The sequence below is a fragment of the Notolabrus celidotus genome, chromosome 3 (assembly GCF_009762535.1).
Source record: "Notolabrus celidotus isolate fNotCel1 chromosome 3, fNotCel1.pri, whole genome shotgun sequence".
Lineage (NCBI taxonomy): Eukaryota > Metazoa > Chordata > Actinopteri > Labriformes > Labridae > Notolabrus > Notolabrus celidotus.
The window spans coordinates 29,158,578-29,172,903 of NC_048274.1; the positions used below are offsets into that span (position 1 = coordinate 29,158,578).

Sequence of the window (14,326 nt, forward strand, 5' to 3'; positions counted from 1 at the left end):
GGATAAAAGTTGCCAATTCAATATTGGCTCTCACATTTTGTAAAGATATAAAGTTTAATCCCCCTCCTGCGTCACCTTCTTAGAGTGAGGATGGCTGGGCCTTCCTCACGAGGAATTACCTCAAGTTTGCAGAGTTTTACGCAGCAGATTTAAATATAAATAAGCCTGTGATTACATGTAGAGTTAATTAGCTTTGGTCACGTCTGTTTAGCACGTGCACACTAAATTCTGCCTCCAGCGCTCACATTAATCTAAAGCTGTAACAAGGTCATTGGAAATTATTTAAGTTTTATTTTGTGTAGCAACTCTGTTCAATCCTTGGCAAAATTGGGATTCTTTATTTCTTTTTCCAAATAAGCGTCAGTTTATATGTTTCATTTTTAAAGTGCCTCCTTGCACTTTGTGTATATACTCTCTTTAGGAAAAAATGCATTATTCAAATGAATAGAGTGTGACATTTTGTGTCACCTAACAGAAGGTTTTTTTGTTTGTTTTGCATAAGGTTTCTATTAATACAATAAGCTACATATAAACAGTATATGAGCAATAATGTTGGTAAAATATGAAGACTTCTTAATGGGTCACTAGTTTTATTACATTGTGTAAATAGGATTACTTATAACAAAGAATAAATTCAATTGATCTGCTTCTCAGAAGGCCCCAAACGGTTATCAGAGAAAAAAATTGTTGATGTTTTTCACTCGTTTAACAGATCAGGTCATAAATTATTATTGCAGATCTGTGTATATGAGGGTTATGAGCACATTAAGGGAGTTTTTAAGTCCATCCAGTGTTTGGCTCAAGCACCACTTCCTCCAGAGTGGAGGAGAGTTTGCCTCCCAATCATAACACTCTCAATTTACATCACCAAACAATTATCAATCAAATTCATTATATCACTTTCTTACCTAGAGTATTTATTTTTGGGCCTTGATCCAAATATGAATATGATTTTAGTCCACTGGCTGAAAGTAGTAAGAGATTTCTATGAAATGTGAAATTGTTTATTCTTTAGACAATAAAAATAATATTTTGTATATTTCTTGTGTTTATATGCACATACCCGTCCAAAAATATGTTCAGCATTTTCCTTGTGTCTGCCATTCATTGTTATTCAAAATGTCTTTTGACTTTGGCAATATTTTAAGCAGATTTGAATGCACATACAAAGTAAACTATTACAGTGCAAAAAAACAATCAAGCAAATGGACTGAAAGTGTGTAATTGTTTTAATACTTGTGTGTAAATATAAATGAAAACCAAAAATAAATGTTTATTGATGAGCTTGCGTTGTGTTTATTTCTCAAACGGGGGTGGTGGTGAAATGAACATTCAATAAGTGCGACAGCTGAAGTGCTGCGTAGGTTGAAGAGAGAAGCTAATGAGTTTGTGGGCTGAGCCTCTACAATGAAAATCAGGAAAACAGAGCAGCTTAATATAAGTTACAATCCAAACTCAGCCTCCAATAATTTAATTAAATGGAGATTGACCATAATTACAACAAAGACAAAGGATATTTTCACCAGACCGGACACACAGTCATTACATTGTGTCCACAAACAGAGCATAATATTTATTTACAATGAAAAGTCTTTATATAAAACACTGTAATGACCGTTTGAAATAAATGGCATTTATGGATGTAACCGGACGGCTCTATATAATGGAGCTCATAAAAGAGCTGACATGACAATAAATACATTAAGCAAAATAATGCTGCAGTCTCAAGGTGAAGATATGATAAGAGTTTGTTAAAGTCAGCTGAAAAAACAGACTGTCATTCTTGTTCAGTCTGGGCTCAGAGCTGAAACCTCTAGCTCTAACAGCTCACTGACTGTTTTGTTCCTCAGACCAAATCCCTCTGCTTCAAACACAGCCGTGCGGTTCTTTGACGAGCCAGAAAAATCCCAAGGGCCAGTTTCTGAAACTCAGTCTGATGAGTATTTCTCTGGAAGCTCGTCCAAGGGGATGACAGTGTATTCTGTTGCCTTTCCATTCTCCTTTGGCTGATCGGTTCGAATGAATGTCTCCATCTCCTGCTCCTTCAGCTGGTTTGCAGAGTTAGTGTTGTTCTCAAGCTGAGTTGCTTGTTTCGGTCCGTTCCACCTGCGCAAAAGAGAACCGTTAGAATTTACTTCTTTGCATATAGTAACTATAATCACAAATATTGCTCCAATTGTCAGATCTTTATGTCTTACTTGTCTCTTGTAGCGATCGCAATGCAGATCACAACCAGTGCTGCAATACCAACAATAAAAGCAACGATGATGATCCAGCCTGGAGATATGGGAGAGCAAGGGTTAATGAGAAGGATTGTCTTACATCAGAGTTTAATCATGCAGTAATCTCTATCTGTCAGTGAGGTGCAGAATCTTTCTGTGGGAAACATATTAGTTTCCATTTGTGGTCCAGGTTTATTTGCTACTAGTGTTTCAGTGTGACGCAGAAGAAACAGTCCAAGCTAAAGGCCAAATGAGGTGTCACACATTGGCCCTTATAGCTCCCTGAACCCATGAACCCATCAGCTGTGGCCTGACAGCACTAAAGCTTTCTGTTAATCTCTGTATACAGGTATGTGAAGAAAGAGCACCTCACCGTCAGGTTGTTCTGATTGTGATGCCAGTTCAATAGTAAACTGCAAACACTGACGAATGCTACACCTTCATTCAGCTACACCTGAAGCCTTGATAAATTGACTGTCAGCTCCAAGAGCTGATTGGTTCTGAGACGGTTCAAGCTGAAATCTAGTGTTAGAAGTGCACATTCTTGGACCTACCTGGTGTTCTGCTTCCTTGGTGGTGTTCAGTATGTCCTTTCTGTGGTTCTGCAACAATACAAGGAAGACACAGGGTCAAACTACTCCACAAACAATTAACAAAGACAATATTAGAGGTAGAGGCACGGGATAGTTACCGTTATTGATAATGACTTTCTCATTGTCCACAACATCGACTGATTTTGGGAGCTCTGACTCAGAAGTGAAATCCAGAATTCTTGAGTCCTCTCCAGATCCAAGTTCTGATTCTGATTGATCAGTTCCTGCAAACATTCGTGGAGCTTTGGGTTTGTAAGGAGCAGCTGTGGTGGTTGTTGTTTCAGAGATAGTTGCAGAGTTTGTGGTTGAAGTCTTGGTTACCGGGCTTGTGGTAGGGGTCATACTTGGGGTGGTAGCTGGGTACTGGTCAATGATCTGTTCATCCCCAGAGCCTGAATCAGAGCTCAGGGGGTCAAAGCTGGGGCCAGCATGGTTAGTGGTTTGAGAGGTAGTGGTGCGGTCTGTGGTGGTGCTTGACTGGGTTTCTTTTGGCACTGATGTTGGGGTAAAGCTGGGCAGAGTGCTTTGAATATCATATAAATTAAAACTGGAGTGGTCGACTGCTCTTAGAAACACGGATGAGGTTGAACTCTGGGTATGTGTGACACTCAGAGTTGTGGTTGCATGTTGTTCACCTTCATGCTGGTGGAACAGGTCGCTGGTCTCCCCTACAGCACTACCCTCAAAGCTGCTCTCTCCTGTAACGGTGGACAGATGCTGGGAAGCTGGAGTTGTTGTGTTCCTCTTAGGTGACTCAGTTGTGAGTGCAGGGAGATCGATCAAGAACCCATCCGTCACGGCCTCGAGGAGAATTTCATCGTCAGCCTTAGCGGGCATCTGGGTCACATCTAGGACAAAGAGGGACGGAAAAATCCACAGGTCACCCTTAGTGTTTACCCACCAGTCTTTACACGAGCAGAAAGGAAAGTTACCAAGCTTTTGTTGGTGCATTTTAAAATTGCCACAAAAGGATTACTTGCTTCACTCCAAATTCTTGTATAAACTTGTGTAGTGATTGTCTTTGATGCTGTGCAGGGAGGGACAATAATGATTAACCTGGTGACTAATGGTCTTAGAGTAGGTTAACAAAAGAGAGGCAGCTCTACCAAGGCATTAGAGTTTACACGAACATACCGCAACTTTCGACACACCCAGAGTAACTGAGTTAACCAGGAAAGTCCTGGAAGGGAGGCATTGTGAGGTTTTTGGGCCATTATTCTTTATACACCCATTAATCATATCATGACAGCTCAGATCCATCTTCCAACTCTTTTAGAGTTGACCAAACTCTTAATCAAGAACTACTGGCTGGACTGCAAAAACTAAAAACTAAGTAGTGTTTTTGTCTTATTTGTCTAAGCCACATTCACCTGACAAGTCCAGAAAAAGGTCTTCTTAAAAGATATAACAAGCCAAAAATGCCTGAGTTGCTTTTAAAGAGTGAAAAAATCTGCGAATGGAATAAGAAAACTGTACACGTCAATTTTCTTAAAAAAGGAGTCAAGTTTCTTGAAATAAGAATAATGCCTTGATTCAAGAAACTTAAGTTTTTGCAGCGAAAAGCCAACTGTTAGAGTTAGCTTCCTCTCAAAGACTACAGCCACTTAAACTGAGCGTAATGTGCAAATCCAAAAAAGACAAAAACAGACTTTGAGTGGAAGAAATTCAGTCAGAAACTCTTCCAGGATGCTGTTTGGATCTTTGTTACCCTGAATAAATGCTTTCTACCACCGGTGCTGCCAAAGACAACATAATGGAGACATTTATAGATTGCTACTTCAAACACTTTCAGCGACTTGTGCTTATATAATTTCTCACTTAAAGCTCCTGTGAGGAGTTTTTAAGTGGTTGTGAAAGAGACTGATATTAACACTGACATCGACACTCCATATAAAGATTGACTCTTTCTATATAGTTAATTTTAGTATCTGAAAGCACTTGCAGGGGTAGGTGTCAGTCAGCATGCTGCTGAGACAACAGCTGTTTACCTGGCAGAGATTTTTGATGAGTCAGACACTTGAGTCATAATAAAGCAGAGTGAGATTTCTTTTTTTTTTTTTTTATTTGACCTTAAATGTACAGGACAAAATCAGTGAAGTAAAATAAGTATTATTTTGTCCACAGGGGGCGCCAGAATCAATACAAACTTAAAGTTCCTCACAGGTGCTTTAAATATTTCCTATATGTATATACTTGTTAATGATATCAGTTTGTCATTACGTCTATAACAATAGCACAACATGGAGCAAAATAACATCACACTAACTTGAGCTGGTGATCACACACATGGCAAAATAGCAATATTGATTATATTTTAAAACAGTGCAGCCTAAATGGGTCCTTTAACTGAAGAAAATGATCAGTCACTTTTACACAGCTGATCTCTCTGAGACAGTGATCTGTTGCCTCGCAAAAACTTAATTAAAAAGGGGCCAAGGAATCAAGTATCTGATCTCAACTCTCCATTTCTGCTCAGTCATGCTCAACTCCAGAGTTCCCTATGAAGTTACCAGCTGGCCAAACTTATGTGTCAGCTCCCTGCTGCTCTTTGGTTTCACCTTTCTCAAGAACATAAGCTTTAATGCACCTCCTGGAACAGCTTGGAAGATTTTACAATGATCTCTGTGTGTAATCTGGAGGTGCCAGTGAAACCTGTGCAGCGACAATGAAACATGACTCCCGCATTCTTACCGAGAGAGTTGGACCTTATACATAAAGTGCATCTGAGGTGGCGAGGAGGGAAGTGCTGACACACGGGTTGAAAAAAAGGACGCAATGGGAATAATGAAAATTTCAGGTCTGTAGTGAAGAATTAATGTACTTTTTAGACTTCAAAGCCCATGTATGAGGCTTTCTTAGTCCTGATAATGGAGGATGTCATTTAGCCAAACATGACCACCAATTACTATCTTATGAGGATATTAGAAGAAGAATTAAGGAACTAGCTTGATTCTGATCTCAGTTTTCTACTAAGAAGATAATTACATGTCTAATGAAATCACAGAAATACTCACTCTAAAAGGAAATTGTCAATCTGTTTTTAAGATACCTGTACTTTGAAAAACTGTAAGAAATTAGAAAAGGACTTTCACTTACTTGCAACAGGTGCTGAGTGGACAATAGCAAGAAGCCCAAAAATAAGCCCAAAAAGAAGATTCCTCATCTTGATACCAGGATCTGGTTATGGGTATACGGACTAAAGGTATCTGTTAGAGAGCCGGAACTTTTTGGCACACTTGACTGATAATTTGAAGAGGATGAATCATGGTCTACCTTTTATACACACATGCAGCACGTAGGTGTTACATCACTGAAACAATGTCTGGTGACAAACAAGCGCACACAGGAGGGCTGGCACACCTGTGAACACACCCTCCTCCTCCTCCTCACACACTTTCTCACGCTTGTCCTTTCTTCAGAAAAGTACACAAATCCAGAGAAAGACAAGTTTATTTGTTTTTGGACCACAACAATTCTCCAGAGGAATCTTATCAGACAATCAGTCGCAGAAACGATCATCTAATTCGTACGAAATACATCTGATTGACCTAATCTATCCTTTCAGCTCTGTTTGACTTAGAATAAGATATCAACAAACACCCCTGACAAGTCAGTCTGATGTTACACATCAGTGTTTTTAGAGGCCTTTAAACAATACATGGCTGCCTGATATTAATTTTAAAAAAGTGCTCTGAAAAAAAAAAGTGAGGCAACCACCATGGAAGAATTATTTCTTGTAATTCCCTTGTATTATTTTCCCTGGATACATACCGTAGTGACAAGACCCAGACCTAAAAACATTGAACCTGAACCAAAGTGGGCGGGGGGCTAAACGTCTAAAGAGTAGTACAAGTTGCACAGACGTCATCTCTTTCAGGAAACAAACCATAAACTTTCTGAGGTAAGTTAATCAATACAACATGATACTGATTCCAATCCTGAGTGTAATCCACATCCACATACTCTCCCTCTTTCCAAACATATATTGTATATATATATATATATTTTTTTTTTGTTCTTCTTCTTTTCTTTTCTTTTCTTTTCTTTTTAACTTTGTTTTTAATACTAATCCTTCTTGTTAACCCTTATGTTTTTACTTTAGATGTATCTAGTTATTCTGTTCTTCATTAATGCTTTGCTTTTTTGTCGAGTGTTTCTAGGAGGGCCACCCAACAAGCCCACTAGGGGTTTTTGGCTCTTCCTGCCCATTCATTGTCTCAGGTAAATATCACTGCATGTAACTGTTATATCTTTGCTCTTGTAATTGAGTAGACATGTTTTGTTTTGTTCTTTTAAATGTGCAATACAATAAATAAAATAAATATAAATAAAGAGAAACTTGGGGCAACTGTTTTTTTTTCAAGGGAGCCATCTTTGTGTTTATATGCAAAAGGTACAGTGTGTAGTTTATAGCAGAACAGATCTGGCAGAAATGGAATACACTATTCATAATTACGTTTTAATTGACATTTAATCACCTGAATAAAGGAACATTTTGTCTTTGTTAACTCAGAATGAGCCTTTGAGATATACACAAAGAGCAGGTCCCCTTCTACGGAGGCCACCATCTTTCACCACCTTCTTTCTAGTAGCACAGAATAGACAAAGTAGTAACATGAAGTTTTTTTGTATTTAGAGAGTGGCTGCTCAAACTGCACCAGTTGGAAGACAAAGAAGGAGAAGATGAGAGTGATGTTGATGTGCCCAAAAAAAATTGTACAAATAGGCATTTTTGATGGATGGATGGATGGTTGGTGACTTGACAAATTGACAATCATACTTCTGTAGCATCATGGGAGGTTCTTGTCCTTGACGGCAACCGTCGCTTCACTGACTATCTACAATCAGACCTCTAGATATTGCAAAATATTCCCATTTCTACACACTGTACCTTTAAGAAATAACGGAGGGATACCATTATTTTTTTTACTTAAATTGTCCCATAAATAAAAGAATAGCACATTACATATCCACTCATCTAAATAACTGTCAACACCTTGCACACCAAAAGATATTTGAGAGCAATATTTAAGCTGGATTTTGGTCAGATTTGATGATAAAGGGTAAATTGAAGAATTTAATTACCTGACATCCAATTAAATTGCTGATAATAAAAACACTGCAAGGCTAGTTATAGTCTTTGTTGAATGGAGATTACAGTTCGTCTTTTCAGGAAAGAAACAGTTAGAAACAATCAAAATAATTAAAGGAATGTAACTAATTATGAATGATAAAGGTCGACCAGTAATTAAATTATGGGTAACGCAGTGAATCCTTTCAGTTCACCTAAACTAGTTTTAAGGAAGCAAAACATCTGTTAGATGACAGATACAAAATGCTTTGGATACAGCTCAACATTGGAGTTTGAGACATGATGAATTATGTGCCATCTGCAGACACATGACACACATAGTTTTTTTTACTCATTTCAGACCCAACCAGGAAGACTCTGCCACAGACTCAGCTCGGTATCATCTCCCTCCAGGAAGTATGTGTACTGTTTATAATGACTGTCGTGATTCGTCGGTATCTGACGGAAATGGATGCGTCACTGCAGTGCTTTAGCCTCGGGCTATCTGGAGCGTTCCTGAATTCACCACAGTCATCATGAATTACTCAGCATGTGAGTGGGAGAGCACTTGTCCAGACTTGCACTCCACACCCAGAGAAAGGTTCATTTATGATACTATTAAGAGTGGAATTTTACAGAAGATCAGCCAAGATGCAAAACAGGAATAACCCTGAGGCTCAACACAAGACGAACATTCACAAGAGTGCAACAGTCAGCGTTCACCGGTGAGACACTGCCAGTGATTCAGTTTATAAATTATTCTCACTGTGTGGTGGCCCAGTGAGTAAGTAGGTTAAAGAAAACAGTCTGAACTGTACCAGACAAGTTTAATTCTAAGAGGCCACATGTGAGGAAGTCAATTACAGTTTTGATTAAATATTTCATATTTCAATAGAAGTCCAACGCGTTACATTATTGCCCCTACAGAGTAATGCTCCTTTAACACTTGAACTCAATTTTAGCATTCATTACAATTGTAGTTGGAGTTTCGGGAAGTAAAATAACTCACTTGTATAAAAGGCCCAAGTGTAGCTCTGAAGGCTAACCAGCCAGATGTTTCATCACCCTGGAAACTTCAATGTCTTTTCAACTAACATGAGGGTGAATCAATAATAAGAGAGCTCTCGTTTTAGGGCTACTTTCTCCTCACCATTTTGTGGACTCAGAGCAGTTTTTCTCTTGAACATTTTTCATTTTTAAAAAGGCAGCCTTGATATACAACTGTGAATATTTTGCCTCTGGTGTTGGGAGAATTTTCTCCAAAACTACAAATGCATTTTAAAACTTGAGAAGTGTAACAGCCTGAATTTAAAAAACTGAACCCAAGTTCTGCTGGCAAAATGTTCAAATTTAGGAGGATACATTTTGGTGCTCATATTTTTCTCAAGTGACTAAAAAACACAAAATCTGTTTTTCAATCTCTGAAACATGACCCAAGCTTTTCTCTGTGCTCATGTATAATCAAACAAGTGGATGGATAAACAGTTGCTGAGCAGAACATAATGTCTTTCAAGAGCAGGTCCACTGGGCATGTGCAAGCCAATTTGCAGCCATTGTAACAGACTCCCTCCCTCTTTCTTTGAAACTGTTATCTCATGTTTCATGGCAGCCGCTATTGTTCCCATCTGCAAAATCCCAAGACAGCTAAGCCCAGCAAACTGCAGCTCCCACATCTATTACCACCCTGAATAATCAAGAGGAACTGACTTCATCGTCTACTGTGGAAGAATATCCCCTTCAGTTTACATATATCTCATCAGACTCACTAAAGGCTGTGATAGGGGTGCTCATTTCTACCTCTGTAATGCTTATTGCTTGAGGACCAGTGAGTTTTTATCATATTATTGAGAAATAAGAAGATATGAAAGAAGATACAGGAAGAAATAATTTTTGCTAAAAGGAAAATTAAATTTAAGGAATAATTGGAAAGTTAATGCTTCATTGTTCACCCAATCATTGAGACTGTTTATATACTATGTTCAAATGATTTCCACATTGAATCCAATTTAAAACCATATTTAATCTTTTATCTGAAATGACTTTTTTTTTTTGCACAATTGAAATGATAGTGTTGGAAACACAGCTCACTAGCCCCTCCCCTTTCTTTCTCCTATGAACACAGAACATGTGAGGAAGAAAGTGAAGAGGCGTTTCAATACTGAGGAGAAAAAAATATTCATAATACCAGACAAAATGAATCAAGTTTTAAAATCATATCAAAAAGCCTTTAGCATGAGTATTCATCTGTCATATCAGTCACACAAATAAAAAAGTAATCAGCTTTCCTCTCCTCTGCCACCTTTCCTCTGTAACCAAATCAATGGTTTGGTCTGAAATCACTTTGTAGTTCAAATAGTTTCAGACTGGTGAGTCAGCTGAACATACATTCAAAGGAAACACACAATGATGACGCTGGTGTGAACGTAGCACTGCACAAAAACAGGATGAAAGATAAATAAATACAATTTCAGCAGCTGTAAAAAACTTTCATTTTGCTTCTAAGTGCTTCAACACAACCGAGCTGCAGAAACTAAAAGGGACTTTGAACAGAGTGAGTAAAGAAAAAATATGATGCACTTCATATACCTTAATTTTTAAACAGCACTACATTTTATCATCTAAAAAACATTATCAGAGCGGCAACAGAGACACTAGGGCCTGTGTACATTAACGCCATTTTTACAACAGCTGTTTTTTGTTGCTGCACTCACACACTCAAGCTCTCAGTTGAAAATAACTCAACTTTTATATCACTGCCACACGTCAATGTCACTTCTCTCTAACTGACCAATCTAAATCAAGAAGGGGCGGGACTTTAGACATCAACAAGCCAACAACAATAGCGGAGGAAAACTAACCTGACTGGTCTTTTCAAGGGTTTAACTTACAGGTCTAGAGCTGCTGCTTTCAGGATAGAAATATTTCACCTTGTTTTTAAGTTTCTATATAAAATGTCAATAAAAGCAAATAACAAAATCATACAGAACAACCATAACAACAAAGTGCCATGAGACAACTTTTGTAATCTAGCACAAGTAAGTGCAAGTGCTCTGAAACTGAGGTTGTGGGTGCCACTAGTACAAAAAACATTGTTGGTGGACACAGGCCCTTGAATCTGCATGTTGTCTTATGTTTTGCTCTACTTTCTGCACTCCGGTAAAATATTAAAGCTCAACTCCAACTTTTGCAAAAGCCACAAAATGTAGTGATTAGGACAATTGAATAGATGTTGAGTCATTGCACTGGCCTGTTTGAAAACACTTTGAGGATCCTTTACTTTCACTGATCTAAAAAGCTCTAAATGAAATGGTTTCTGTTTAGCAATTAAATGTGCTTTGAGGCATGACACCTATAAAACTCTAATATCTTGCAGTAGTGCGTTGTTAATCCTTCCAAAAGTATTAAAAAAAAATAATAATAACATGATGAGGCATGCTTTTGATTTCATATGTTGCCACCTCTAACAACCCTCCAGGTGATCTGGGAACAATAGAATATCAGTTTCCCTATTTAGAATATTTCCGTTTTAACCAATAATTGAGGATTATTTTCATATCAATTATTTATTGCATTTTATCTTTCAGTTTGGTTATTAGTTGCATTTATTATTTGTATTTTTAATTTAATTGTCCAGCTGTTAACTGAGCTGTAGTTATTAATCAGTCTATATATTTATGTATCTGGTTTGTTATATTTGTTGCTGTATATGCAGGTATATACATTACATTTTGATTAATTTACAGAGGAAACATGAGACTAAGTGATAGATGTTTTGTCTCAGCTCCTGCTTTTATTTGTTTTTATTATATGGTGCTCTTATTGAGTGCTTCAATTACAAAGTCTATTATTAATGTGGTGTGCTGTGTCTGTGCCTGTATGTTCCTTCCCACTGGTGTGCAGAAAGTACTTATTGAATTATTTTGCTGGTAATCACACAGCAGCATGAATTGTGACTTCAGCAGGATTGTACTAGATGTTCTAGGAAAAAGGAACATGCATGTAACATAATGAATTAATTTAATTTTATCTTATGATACATTTTGCAAGATTGGCATTATCATTATTTAATTAGTGTTCAGCCCTGTGAACAGTTTTTTGTGGATATCCAGTTTTCACCAACAGCTCAGTCTGACAAAAGCAGAAGGTTATGTTTGGTACTGAATGTCCTGAATTCGAACAGGAAGCCTTATTCTCTGTCATTGGTCACACCCAAGAAAGTACAATGGATGATTTCCTGATCACCTATCACCTGCTGAGCTATAAAATGTGTGTGACACACCCAATGTTTATGTCTCCATGGTGCTACCAGTTCCACCAGGTTAAGACGAGGTGACAAAACTGACATGGCATAAACACAACATGACGGGCAACGAGTACGTCATAGGTGCCCCGCCTGTAAAGTTTTAGGATTGCTATGCCCTACAGGTTTAGGGAAGTATGATACCAGGGATGGGCCTGTTTAAAGTGTTGTAACATGTCATATTTGTTACAAATAGACCTGCTGTTATAGGCAGCAATGGCTCATAAACTCACCAGGTGGTCTGGGTTGTGCAGTAAAATTGAATGCAATACAAATAATGCAAGTTACATTCAGTCACTCAGAATATTTGGACTTAGTTTCAACTTTGTTAGTCCATGCTGTCTGCAGCATCTTGTACACAATGTAAAAACTGGTTTTATGTACAGTACCAGTCAAAAGTTTGGAAACACCTTCTCATTTAATTTATTGGTAATTTATTTTAATTATTTAAAACATTGTAGATTAATACTGAAGACATCTAAACTGTGAAATAATATGGTTTTGCCATAATATGGATTACAACAGTATTAAAATAGGGCTATCCACTGTGTGCTAACCCTACCTCTGCACAACACAACTGATGGTCTCAAACACATTAAGAAGGCAACTATCCATCCATCCACCCATTATCTTGACAAGGCTCTGCTGTTAATTTTATACCATTCAAAGAGACGACCTCATGAAGCTGATTGAGAGAATACCAAGATTGTGCAAAGCTGTCATCAAGGAAAAAGGGGGCAACTTTACAGAATCTAAAATAAAAAACATATTCTGCTTTGTTTAACACTTCTTTGTTAGTTAAATCATTTAATGTGTTATTTCATAGTTTTGATGTCTTCAGTATTAATCTACAGTGTTTCAAATAATTAAAATAAATAAAAACCATTGAATAAGGTGTGTTCAAACTTTGACTGGTACTGTAACTGTCTATGATAAACTTAAAACAGATTAAAATACTTCACCTTCAATTAACAACAATGAAACAAGTTTTACTTCTAGTCTGGTTGTATCTTCTAGCTTGTATTTAGTTGGAATTTTCTTTTATTTCTGATATCTTTGAAAAATGTAGCTTCCGGGCACTGTAGTCAAGAGTCAATTTGTAATATTTTTTTTGTTGTGGTTTTCATTCCTAAACAGCTTCATTATAAGTCCTGTTGTTGATGTTTTTGTGGTCTTAGTAACTTCTCTTTTTATGCCTTCTGTTATCAATGCATCTCTTATTTTGCATCAGTATTTACAGATGATCAGATGATCTCCATAGCCATGAACATACCTGTACAACTTGGATGTGTCAAAACACTAATAGAGTTGTTGCAGAAGAACTACAGTTAGAGCTGAAACTGTGTTCAATGCCTGTATCTGAACCAGCAGTGCTGTGAAGGAACTTGGTATCACTTGACTCCCACTCTGCAAACACTCTGACATAAGCAGACATATACCAGACTCATGATTAGCCAAAACTGTACTTCCAGTGAATTCACCGTTTCACAATAGGACTTGGAGTCTCTTCATCAGGGAACAAAGGCAAACTGTGAAGAGGAGCAGTAGCATAACTGCTAATCAATCCCTGATAGGGGCGTTTCAAACTAATGGAAGACAAGTTCAGACTATATGTTATCGTGAAAATGATCTCTTTGAATTATTTTGATGCAATGGCATATCCTTATATAACCACTGACAAACAGTGGATCCACAAAAGCTAAAAATGATAAGATAAGATAACATAAGATGGATAAAGATAAGATATGATAAGATATAATATGATAGCCTGGAAGCTTATCAGAGACTTGAAAGGAAGAATATTCGGAGAACTGTTTAAAGTTCACTCATAGAAACTGCACATTTTGAAAGAGTCTAAAGTTTAATTGTTCTCTTTAAGTTGACAAAAAATAACAGTTTAACATTAACTGAAATTCATAGGCTTACATAACAATATATTGAAAAGGGAGGAGATAATATCCAACTACTGTCATATGTAGGGTTACTGAAAAAATATTGAAATAATAAACAAACTATGCCGAAAAAAAGTAATTGAATGCTAACACAAACTGTCCTTAATATGACGCAAAAAGGCAGTGGTGCTGATTTTAATATTTACATCTACTACTGTTCAGGGGAAGAATTGAAATAGCCCTGCCCA

General features: G+C 37.4%; 1 protein-coding gene across 1 annotated transcript; it reads right to left on the reverse strand.

The window, feature by feature from the left end:
* Positions 1 to 1,274: 1,274 nt before the first annotated feature.
* On the reverse strand, positions 1,275 to 6,128 carry LOC117810654 (A-agglutinin anchorage subunit-like). The gene is made up of 6 exons (XM_034680582.1): positions 6,089 to 6,128; positions 5,912 to 6,011; positions 2,914 to 3,663; positions 2,777 to 2,824; positions 2,199 to 2,277; positions 1,275 to 2,106 (listed from the first exon to the last, which is right to left on the reverse strand). Exons 2-6 carry the CDS (start codon positions 5,976 to 5,978, stop codon positions 1,929 to 1,931), a joined length of 1,122 nt encoding a protein of 373 aa, XP_034536473.1. The 5' UTR covers positions 5,979 to 6,011; positions 6,089 to 6,128; the 3' UTR covers positions 1,275 to 1,928.
* Positions 6,129 to 14,326: the final 8,198 nt, after the last annotated feature.